Source organism: Microcaecilia unicolor, chromosome 10, assembly GCF_901765095.1.
Source record: "Microcaecilia unicolor chromosome 10, aMicUni1.1, whole genome shotgun sequence".
Lineage (NCBI taxonomy): Eukaryota > Metazoa > Chordata > Amphibia > Gymnophiona > Siphonopidae > Microcaecilia > Microcaecilia unicolor.
In genome coordinates, this window is record NC_044040.1 from 207,946,445 (window position 1) to 207,959,009 (window position 12,565).

Genomic DNA, 12,565 nt, shown 5'->3' on the forward strand with positions numbered 1-12,565 from the left:
CTGAGGTTTCACTGTACATTGTCTCTCTTTCTTTCTTTTTTCTTTTTTTAAAAATCTTTAGGAGTTCACTTAACCATAGTTAAGCCTCTTAACATTTTCCTTACTGGGATCTGTCTCTTGCTGCAGTGGGTCCATGAACAGATTCACTATTGCCTGTAACTACATCAGACATGTTTTCTGTGTCTAAAGTGCTCAGCCCCGAACGCAGGCACTTCGGATTTAAGATCCTAAAGCCAGGCGACCTTACGTTCCTGTGTTTTGTGGTACAGATTGTCCTCATTCTCACTTCCAGAAACGGAGTCCTCTAAATTTAGAACAGTTGTTTATTCTACACTTAGGAACCCTTTTACTAAGCAGAGGTAAGACTAGCGTGCCCTTACCGCAATTTAAAATACCTTAAAAAGTTTGTTGGAGGGGATGTGTGTGGAGGGCAGAGAGTTGGCATTTCTATGCTAATTGGTTAGCGCAGCTTCATTACTGCGTGTTAACTGATCAGCGCAGGATTAGCATGTGAGTCCTTAACCATCTCCAAATAAATGTTGGAAAGTGCTAATGCGCTAATTTTTTATAATGACAATATTAGGATTTATTTATTTGTTACATTTGTATCCCACGTTTCCCCACCTATTTGTAGGCTTAGTGTGGCTTACATAGGACCGGAGAGGCCTTTGCAGACACTGGTGTGAAAAAATGCAAAGTGATATTGTGGTAAGATAAGGTTCATGTGGCACAGCCACATTAGGGAATCGTACAACGGAAGAGTTTGTGTTATGTCCATTACGCACTTTAGTTGTGTTGTGTTGCAGGGATCAGGCATTTATGTTGGATGGGTAGGGTATGCCTTTTTAAACAGGTTAGTTTTTAGGTTTTTTTCCCCGAAGTTTAGGTGGTCGTTCGTAGTTTTCAAGGCTTTTGGTAATGCGTTCCACAGTTGTGTGCTTATGTAGGAGAAGCTGGATGCGTAAGTTGATTTGTATTCGAGTCCTTTGCAGCTTTCCTATTCAGGAAAAGGTACCCATAACAGTCAGATTATAAATATTTTAAGGTATGGTGCCTCAGCGATGCATTTAATATTTATTACCCTATTTCATTTTTTCTAACAACCACTTATACATCATATTTTAGCTGGCATATAAGTCCAAAATTATATATATATACCTGGAATACACATAATATTTATATTTTCATATTTTTATATATTTTTTTATTTATATTAGCAGAAGCCAAAAACTTTTTAAATCTTTGGAATATATGTATGCTGTTTTAATGGTTATTAAGCATATTTGAGCATATTGACCTCTGATCAGAAAATCAGTGTCTATTGAATTTTCATATCTCTATATGGATGTGCATATATGTTTTTATTGGCATTATTTATATGTTATATGTTTTGATTTGTAGTGTATTTATTGACCCCTGATGCAGACGCTTTTTAGCGTCGAAACACGGCCTGTGTCGGGTCGTTATCTTTGATATAATAAAGACTGTTGGACTCACGTCTCCAGTGGTGAATCGTCTATTAGTCTCTACTTTTGCCTTCTGTGCCTCAGCGATGCTGGTCCCAGATATATTTCAGAGGGATTCCAGGCCCATCATCATCTTCATCGTAACCACAGGAGTTTATTATAAACATTCATAATTGCAACTCCAAGTAAATCTTAAATTTATTTAATTTTTAAGTAGCTTCTTCTTTTTTTTTTTTTTAGGTTTTTCAAAAGGGGAAGCAATGCCGACATGTGTTTCGCCAATAGCTGTTTCAAGGTACTCCCCTTTCAACACACTCCAGGTTGGTCACTCATGTCCCCTGCTAAGTCATCAACCTGGAGTGCGATGAAAGGGGGTTTCCCTTTTGAAAAATTATTATTCAGATAAGTTGAATTAAAAAAAAAGTTATCTAAAAAAAAATAAGCTATTAAAAATTAAATAAATTGAAGATGTACTCGGAGTTGTGATTATGAATGTTTATAATAAATTCCTGTGGTGATAACGCAGCTGGAATCCCTTTGAAATATATCTGGGACCAGCATCGCTGAGGCACCATACCTTTAAAATTTAAAATATTTATAATCTGTCTGTTATGGGTACCTTTTCCTTAATATATATGTTTATTTGATCCCTATAACTACAGTTGATATATTTGCTTTTTGTTGGTAATTGTGGGCAATATTAGCGTATGACCATATATTCAAAAAAATGGAAAATTGGCCGTTGTAGTAACTGCGGTTAAATTGGCCTTGGCACACAGGAAAACCCCACATAAGGGTGTGCTAAGGCCACCTTTTACCGCAGCTTAGTAAAAGGACCCCCAGGTTAGCTGTTGTGCTAAAAATCAGCTCTAGGCACCTAATTTGCTTCTGTCCAGCTTCCCCTATCCCCTGACCCCACTCACTTTTTAAACACTCAAATTTAAATATAGGGGCTCAGCAGGGGAGATCTTTTATTTGGCAAGATCTAGGTGCCTTTTGACTATTGAACAAGAGGCGCAATGCCGAGTACTTTGCTAACCATTGGACGAGTGATGGATAATGTGCTGGATGACCATGACGCATTGCCTTGTGTGATTTTTATTATTTCCTTTGGTTGATGTTTTCTCTCTTTGCCTTGTAGAAATACCACGGCTGATTCAGCTGGACTTGGATTTGAAGTACAAGAGCAACATCAGAGAGCTCTTTGAGGAATTTGACAATTTTCCAATCAATGCTGTCATTGGCGTAGCCCATGAGATGCAGCCTGTGTACAGGTACAATGGGTCAGAAGGAGGTAGCGGGGCGCTTCTTTCACCTTCCCGGTTTTCTTTAGTGTTGGGTCTTTGTTTACCAAAGCAGCAGAAATGATCTTGTCGTCTAGTGATAGAAATAAGTTATTACGCGTAGACATCATTGAGTAGCTTTAGTGTTTCTGGACTCGGTCCTGGAGGCACACCTAATCTGTCTGGTTTTCAGGAGATAATACTGAGACAAAAATTCAGCAAGAAACGTAGCAAATATCTCTCTATATAAGACGCACCTCCAACATTCTAATGAAGCCTCAAGTTCCCCAACATTCTAAATGTGTCATGGTGTAGATCGCTTTTTCACCATGAGTGTCTGCCCCGCCCTCGCGTCACAACGTGACCCCTTGGGATCTCCTGCTTCTTTTCAAAAACACCTTGACGGAGGGGGGGCCCCTGCCGCACACTCTTATTCTTTATCACACACACACTCTCAAACTATGTCACACACACCCACACTCGCACATTCACTCCGTCTCTCTTTCTCACACAGTCACTCTCACACACACTCTCTCAAACATGCACACTCCGCTGAAAACCTTGCTAGCGCCTGTTTCATTGGTCTCAGAAATGGGCCTTTTTTACTAGTACTAATATAAAGCTGAATGAAGTTGAAACAACCTAAATATTGAAATATTAGTAGTATCAGTTTGAAGGCTTATTTTCTTGTTTGTAGTGGAGAAAAACACCTCAGTAGTCATCACATGGCAATAAATCAATGAATATAATCAATACCAGCGTTTCATTGACTCCGTTATTATCACTGGTCGTAAAAATCTCCACTACCGGTGTCACATGAGCAAAGGACGCCATTGCTGAAGGTATCGTGATTTGCCATTAGTTACTTGGCCCCCTGATGAAGCTAGATTGCAAAGTGAAACGGAGAGCCCCGTTGGGCAAAATTGCAAAAGCTAAGTAACACTTTTTGTTTAAGCAAGTGTAAAACATCACAATTCTGATTATCCTTGATGGGTTATAAGTTATTTCATCCTTAGCCCATATTTACATGCAAGTGGAGGTTTTTACGACCAGTGATAATAACGGAGTCAGTGAAACGCTGGCGTTGATTATATTCATTAATTTATTGCCATGTGATGACTATTGAGGTCTTTTTCTCCACTATAAACAAGAAAAAAAAGCCTTCAAATCGATACTACTAACATTTCAATATTTAGGTTGTTTCAACTTCATTCAGCTTTATATTAGTGGTTTTCAGGAGAGCCATGATGAATATGCATGAGATGGATATACATACATTTAGAGGCTCATTTTCAAAGCACAGAGACATGCTTTGAAAATGAGCCTCTAAATGTATGCAGATCCCTCTCTTGCAAGTTCATTTTGGATTATCTTGAAAACCAGAGCAGATGGATGTTTCTTCAGGACAAGGTTAGAAACAACAGAGCAGCTTAGCTTGTCTGTGTAATACTTTACCATGTTGGGAAGGGGGAAGAGGGTGAGCGGTGGGAAGGGCGATCAGAGCAGGCGTTCTGCTGGAAGGAAAGTGGCTTGATAGTTCCTTGATGTGTGACACTCAGTAGTCACTGGTTTGCACTTCCCCCCCCCCCCCCCCCCCCCCACCTCCCCAGGACCATTCTTTTCTTCCCTGTCCCAGTTCCACCTACATGTTTGCATACATATAGGGAAAGTTTAGCTTACAATTTGATAAACTGCCATTCTGTAAGACAACACAGCGGTTTACGCTGTTAAAACCAGAGAATGCATAGAGGAAAGAGAATAGGAGAAAGGAAGGAAAGAAAGAAAGAAAAGAAAATAGGAATCAAACCAAAAAAGAAAATACTCCAAAAATAAACAAACCAGATACCCGGGGATGCTGTTAGCAGTCTTTGTTAGCGCTTTTCAACCAGAGCCCTTTTTCCTCTGTGCTCTCAGTGCTCTGTTCAGCCTTCCTCTTGCACTAAGGATGTTTCAGGTCACACTTCACTTGTGCCAGAGGAAGCCAAATTGTGTTATTTCAGGTTCCTTTTCTTATTTTTGAGAAAAGTGTTTTCTTTTCTTTATAAATAAGTACAAATTTTGCTATTTACTGTGAGCATACAGGAAATCCAGAAAAATGGACTGAGCTGTGAATTTATTTAACTGATATCATTCAAGGAAAAATGAAAAGCTTATGACTAGACTGAAATCTTTTCTTTGTCTGGATGGCGGCATTTCTGTGTGTGGTTCCTGTCTCATTTTGATGTTTTATACCGAAACAGTTCAGTCAGTGGACTCAGCCTCGGTCTTTGGTTTGTAGAATGACAGCAGATAGCTGGGCAGCTGAGTAGATGTAGGGACCTATCCAGTAAAGCTTGTAGTAAATAGCACAGAAGTCGGTAAAAATTTCATGTGCACAGTCAAACCTCACTTAACCAAAACACGCATTCTAAATTTTTGCTACTCTGTTGTGGCCACAACCATAGCTGTACATGGTAACCCAAAAAAAATGTGTGATGGGCACCAATTCCATGCAGAAGTTTTTCCTAACCATCTTTTCCATTGTGGGCCAGTTAGTGGGGTGATTTCTTTTCCCCTCTCCATACATAGAATGAAAGGGCTCCAGTGTCCCAACAGACTCCTCCTCTCTCACTATGTCGCACTCTGTTCAAAGTTCAAGGGCCACAGGCTCTCATTCCCATTCCTGCATAGATAAACACAAGGGGCTACGTGTGGGGCAAAGATGCTGGAGGCTAGCTGGTGTTATTTTGAACTTCAGCAGCAGTGGAACAGGAAGGACGCCTGCTTTTCCTGCCCTGCCCTTCTTCAGTACCTCCTCTGATAGAGTAGTCAGGGGTGGAACTTGGGTAGGGAGAGGACCCAGATGGAACCATGCAGCTACTTTGCTTTATGAGAAGGGGTTTGGGGACATACAACCATTTGTGGGTGAGAGGAGGGATTGTGGCATGTGATGCTTTGATCTTTGGGCCTGGGGGTTGGCGGTGAAAGTAGATCTTGGGTAGCACAGCTCTTCATTCATTGTGTGAGGATGTAAGGTATAGAGAGAGTTCCCCTGCTAAGCAGCCCACATTGAAGAGGCCCGTTAGTACGGAGCATTTCGAGATGTAACTTTCCTCCATTAAAACCTTATGTTAGGCACCTAGTGCTGAAAATCAGCAACTTGGGGCCTTATAACAGGATGCCTATGTGATAAGACTCCTATTTTATAAAGACAACGTGGGTACCTATATGCTTTTCTAAAAATAGGCTTTTCAGTCTAGCCCCAGTAGTAGGCAAATGGCAATGCACACATTTTAAGCCTGCCCCATGGCGAGCGTAATTTGTAACTCAGTATTTTGTGAAACGTGCATATTTCACACCACCACCCCTGCTCTTTCCAAACTGTGTCCCCAGGACTGCATACACAGGGTGGGCTTGTAAGCATGGGACATCTCCTCGGTGTGTGTACTTAACACGCATGTATACTGCTGTATACCCTGTTTCCCCGAAAGTAAGACATCCCCCGAAAATAAGACCTAGTAGAGGTTTTCCTGAAATGGTAGATATGGTAGATATAAGGCCTCCCCCGAAAATAAGACATAGCAAATTTTTGTTTGAAAGCAGGGCCGCCGAGAGCCGGACAAGGCCGCCCCCCCCCACCCGAGGTCGCCGGGCCCCCCCTCCACCCACCCTCCATCGCTCCCGGAACTAACCTTAAACGCCTCCTTTCACCTTCGCAGCAGCAGGGCAGACCTCTCCTTCCTTCCGTGCCACACCCTCACGGACGTTACGTCAGGCGAGGGCGGGACACGGAAGGAAGGAGTGGCCTGCCCTGCTGCTGCTTGCTGCGAAGGTGAAAGGAGGCGTTTAAGTTCCGGGAGCGACGGAGGGCGGGCGGTCCAACCCCGATGTTTCCCCCAAAAATAAGACAGCCCCTGAAAATAAGACCTAGCGCATTTTTGGGGGCAAAAATTAATATAAGACAGTGTCTTATTTTCGGGGAAACACGGTAGTTGTATAGAATGCCTTTTCCGTGTGTAGAACAGGCTTCACGTTCAGAAAACATTTATAACACTGCTGGCCACATAAGTAATGCCACACTGGGAAAAGACCAAAGGTCCATCGAGCCCAGCATCCAGTGACTCTGCCCCCCCCCCCCCCCCCCCATTTCAAACCACTCAATTTTTAGGCAGCTAAATTTAGAGCTCATCCCTGATTGATTTTCAACCCTTTGAAAGTTGCTGATTTATGCTGCTCTCCCAAATAGCAGCATTTGAAGCAGCTTGTGCAGAAGTACAGTTGGGCACTGCTGACTTCGCAGCACCTTCTCTCCTCAGTGCTAATAAATCCAGAACGTTCTAGTACGGGCTTCTTCCTTCCACTACCCTAGACAAGCATTCTTGGTACAAGGTATGGAGGACTCTGGTCTTACTCCAGTGGGAGGGTCACCATAGTTTTCTACTTGCATGAAGGGAGCAGAACCCTCCCCCGGCTCTCTTTCACTCCGAAGTGAATTATGTCAAGAGTTTAGCTGAAGTAGTGTAGGTGCTGGTTAAGAGAGCGAGAGGGATAAGTACATAGGATCTCTAAGACAGTAGTAAGGGAGAGTAGATGGCATGGATGGGCAGACTGAATGGGAGTAGCCTAGTGGTTAGTGCAGTGGACTTGGATCCTGGGGAACTGAGTTTGATTCCCACTGCAGCTCCTTGTGACTCTGGGCAAGTCACTTAACCCTCCATTGCTCCTGGTACAAAATAAGTACCTGAATATATGTAAACCGCTTTGAATGTAGTTGCAAAAACCTCAGAAAGGCAGTACATCAAGTCCCAGTTCCCTTTCCCTTATGACATCACAATATCACAAGTGACTGAGCCAAGTATCGGGCAATCAAGCCATTGTGACATCACTGATGAGGTTGGCTCTTATTGGTGGAATGAATGGAGGAGTAGCCTAGTGGTTAGTGCAGTGGACTTTGATCCTGGGGAACTGAGTTCAATTCCCACTGCAGCTCCTTGTGACTCTGGCCAAGTCACTTAACCCTCCATTGCCCCTGGTACAAAATAAGTACCTGAATATATGTAAACCGCTTTGAATGTAGTTGCAAAAACCTCAGAAAGGCGGTATATCAAGTCCCATTTCCCTTTCCCCCTTTCCCTTATGACATCACAATATCAGAAGTGAGCCAAGTATCGGGCAATCAAGCCATTGTGACATCACTGATGAGGTTGGCTCTTATTGGTGGAATGAGTGGAGGAGTAGCCTAGTGGTTAGTGCAGTGAACTTTGATCCTGGGGAACTGAGTTCAATTCCCACTGCAGCTCCTTGTGACTCTGGGCAAGTCACTTAACCCTCCATTGCCCCAGGTACAAAATAAGTACCTGAATATATGTAAACCGCTTTGAATGTAGTTGCAAAAACCTCAGAAAGGTGGTATATCAAGTCCCATTTCCCCTTTATCTGCCTACATTTTTCTCAGTTTCTATGTTTCTAAATAGAAGTAAATCAAAAGAAAGGAAAATAAGATGATACTTTTTTATTGGACTAACCTAATACATTTTTGACAAGCCTTCAGAGGCAGAGCTGCTGCCTTCATATCAGTTATGAGCAAAAGATGACTTACTTACCCCTGAAATTGTTATGCCCCCTTCCCCTTCCTTGCCCAATTTTTGTCTCTTAACATTTCTCTTATTGTATTGTCATTTTTACTTATCCTATGTTAGCCACATTGTGCCTGCATGCGTGGGAAAATGTGAGGTAGAAATGTACTATAAATAAATATCGGACTATATATTAAGTGAAACATGAAAAACATTCCAGGGACAGTCTTGAGGAAGGGGTGGGGGGAACAGGGGCGTAGCCAGACTGCAGATTTTAGGTGGGCCTAGGCAAGAAGTGGGTGGGCACCAAGTGTTCTCACCCTCCCACCAAAAAAAATATCTCAGCTGGTGGGAAAATGCTTCTCTCCACCTTGGCAGTTTGCAGCAGGCATGGGCTGAAAACTGAGAATGAGCAGTTGCCAGTATCCTGGAGAGTAGCATTTTCGTTATCAGGGGGAACTCTTCAGCTGGTGGAGCTTGGGATCCCCACCAGCTACCGCTAAATATGTGCTACTGTTGGGTGGGCCTGAGCCCTAAGTGGGTGGGCCCTAGCCCACCCAGGCCCACCTGTGGCTGCGCCACTGGGGGGGAAAGGAATAACAGGGAGAAACGTGGAAAGGTGGAGGGGTAACCAGAAAGTGACAAGGCAGTATAATTTTGTGGTTTGTAGTTGAATAGGAGACCCAGATCCTTGTTAAGCCCTGAGGTCTTATGTTCCTGGATTGTCTAAGTTTTGAGTGAATGAACATTTTTCAAAACCTAGATATTGACACCTACCAATTAGGACTTAACGAAGATCTGGGTTTCCTATCACACTACAAACCATAACATTATACTGCTTTGCCACCTTCTGATCACCCATAAGTCCACCCACCCCTCCCTGTTTTCTTACTAACCTCCTCTCCCTTGAGACTGTCACTGGAACGCTTTTCATGTTTCACTTAATATATATTTTAATATTGTCATCTTTTGTTTTATAACCGACTTGAAGAAGGCGGCGATGCTTTCGAACGCTTGTCAAAAGTGTATCAAGTCCAATAAAAAAAAAAAAAAACGAGTTTAGCAGCAACAATGTACATTTCTTTGGAACAGAGATGACGGTTTTCTCTCGCAGTGGGGTTTCGACAGCTGAGTCTTCATCCTACTCGGCATTCGGTACAAATTCTCTTCTTTCTTGATGAGAATGCGGAGTCTTTGTCGTTTTCCTGGAAGCAAGCTGTGTAATTGGGAAGTCAGGCTGTCAGACAGTTTTTCACTTGAATGTGGCATGATTTCACTTGCTGCTGGAGAAGCCAAAGAGGTCTAATGAAATAAGGCAAACAGAGGATTTATATTCTGCTCTGTTTCTCGACATGAGCAGTGGATTTGCTTTCTGGCATTCTTGTCTGGTGTAGTCTACTTCGGTCTATTTTCTGCAGCATTAGACTGCGACATACCCTTGTCAAGTTCATTAACGGGAAGTTATATACATAGAAAAAGATTAGATTAATTGTATTTAGGTACAGTTATTCAATGGAGTGTAAATTATGTAGGGGGGGGGGGGGGGGGGGGATAACCTTCAGGAAATATCTGTTGTAAACATCACTTGAAATATTCATGCCTGGACTTAACAATTATGGGGTAAATGTTTAGCGAGGGTTTTTTTTTTTGTTTTTTTTTGCCAGCAGTGATAATTATCCCCAGGTATTCAGTTCCAGGCTATGTCCATCTGGGTATATGTAGCCAGCTAACTCTCTTATGTGGTTAAGTGCAACATTCGGAAGCACGAGAGAAGGAAACAAACTCACTCGGAGTCTTCTGGGAACCAGAGCAGTGAGGCGATATTTATTTATTTTGACATTTATACCCCATATTATCCCAAACATACTTGAGTTCAATGTGGCTAACAGTAAATAAACAACAGACAAGGTTTACAAAGCCATAAACAAAATATCAGGTATAGACCATTGATGGCCATTTGCAATCTGAGATACACCATCAATGGGTAGAAACCTCTCAAAGAGGAGAGTTTTCAGTCTTCTACGAAATGCCAAGTAATCAGGCTGACCCTTGATTGCCGTTGGTAGTGAATTCCACCACTTGGCACCCTGGCATCTTTTTGGCACTTAGAAGGCTGGACCATCGACTCCGGCACCAGCGGTATCGACCACCATGGTTGCTTTGACTTCAGTGTTCACTGGGAGGTAACCGGCATCAAGTGAGTCTCCACTTGCCTCGACACTGGATGCTGATAGCAGGCCCTGGGTCTGGTCAACATCAGATCTGACACAGGCACCATGGATCCGTACAGATTCGGCGTCATTATTGGCACCGGAGAATCAAGGCTATATGCATCGGGGGAATCATAAGAATCGATCTCCCTCGACACACAGGCTCATTTAGAACTGTTAGTACTGGATGCGGGCAATGAGCATGGAGGCCTGAAAAGTCTTCCAAACAAATCCAGACCCTGGTAGCTCACATACTAAGTTTCATTACAACAATGTAATCCTCTGCATGCACCCTAAGTTCCTTCCTAAGGTATTGTCAGAGTTCCATCTTAACCAGTCAGTTGTTCTGCCAACATTTTTCCCAAAACCTTATACCCATCCTGGCAAATGTGTACTTTAGAGTGCAAGTGAGCCTTAGCCTTCTATCTGAAATAGATTCAAGTCCATAGACAATCCACCCAGCTTTTCGTTTCTTTTGACCCCGTGGCCATTGGCAAACACTAACTTTCAAATTGGATAGCAGATTGCATATCCTTTGTATATGCCCAGGTTGGGCTGACTTTGAGGGTCATGTCATGGCTCACTGTCAGAGCCATGGCTGCGTCGGTTGAGATCAGCCTTCATAGAGTAGATTTACAAGGTTTTTTTTGTTGTTGTTGTTGTTACATTTGTACCCCGCGCTTTCCCACTCATGGCAGGCTCAATGCGGCTTACATGGGGCAATGGAGGGTTAAGTGACTTGCCCAGAATCACAAGGAACTGCCTGTGCCTGAAGTGGGAATCAAACTCAGTTCCTCAGTTCCCCAGGACCAAAGTCCACCACCCTAACCACTAGGCCACTCCTCCACTCATGCAACATGGTCTTCAGTCCACCCATTCAGTTCCCACTACTGTTTGAATCAGGACACCCAGTGCGACAGTCAGTTCGGACAGGTAGTTCTGCAGAATTTGTTCAGGGTCTAGAATTTAACTCCACCATCCTAGGCCCTGTTTAATTCTGTTGCAGGCTGCACCTACACAGCTAGTATGTATATAGTTTAAGGTTGATTGAACTTTTAGTCTTGACTTTTCGAGACTCAAGTTATCCTAGTTTTCTTGTTTTCGGTGAGCCTGGTGCCTAGGGATTCCCAAATGTGAGAATATGAAGGTCTGCTTGTCCTCGGAGAACGCAAAGATACTTGCCTGTAGCTGGTGTTCTCTGAGGACAGCAGGCCGATTATTCTCACATACCCTCCCACCTCCCCTAGGAGTTGTCTTAAGTTATAGGCTTTTTGCTTTTTCACCTGACTGGAGGACATATGCTCGCGTGTCGGGTGGGAAGGCAACAGTGCATGCGCAGTGGGACGCTGCTAGAACTTTCTACCTTACTAGCTAGTCAGCATCCACACCGGGCTCTGTTGAATGATGTCACCCAAACGTGAGAATAATTGGCTTGCTGTGCTCGGAGAACACCAGCTACAGGTAAGTATCTTTGCTTTTTCCATTTGTGAGGAGGAAAAATGGAACCTGGTATGCAACAGATGGCATAATGCAGTGTTTGCTCTTCTCTCCTGGTTTTAAATACTTTTGAAGAAATGTTGATATTTTAGGATGGAGATTTGGGTCTTTTGGGGATCAGAGACATTTTACTATTTTCAAACTTTAATTAAATGGAGGAGCAGGCAAACAAACCTATATTTCAAATAGTAAATGTGAAGATTGTCCTTTAATAGATCCATCTGGTCTTTTTGTTGATCCTTTGGACTTCCAGCTTCACTGGAATTGGACCTGGCTCTGGGATCTGGAGCCTGGCGTTTTCGTTTGCGACCACCTGCAGATTTCCCTTTTCCCTTTTTGTCACCTCTCAACTTAGTTCAGTCATTGCTGCAGCAGGCCCTTGACTGAGGGACACACACCAGGGTTCCATTCCAGAACTCTGTGGTCGTGGGTTCTAAATCAGGGCACTAGGTGTCACTATTGTGCAATGGCTATAACTTCCTAACCACCTCCCCCCCTCCCCCGCCCCCTCAACCCTTCCAGCAGCTGTGAACACTGCTCTCACCAAACTCCAC

At 43.3% G+C, this 12,565-nt stretch overlaps 1 protein-coding gene across 2 annotated transcripts in view; it reads left to right on the forward strand.

The window, feature by feature from the left end:
- LOC115478301 (xyloside xylosyltransferase 1-like) overlaps positions 1-12,565 on the forward strand; it is a 142,124-nt gene that overhangs the window by 72,644 nt on the left and 56,915 nt on the right. For both annotated transcript variants that reach the window (XM_030215599.1, XM_030215597.1), the window contains exon 3: positions 2,608-2,740. In XM_030215599.1, the coding sequence (XP_030071459.1) occupies positions 2,608-2,740 (133 nt within the window). The remainder of the gene's footprint in view (positions 1-2,607; positions 2,741-12,565) is intronic.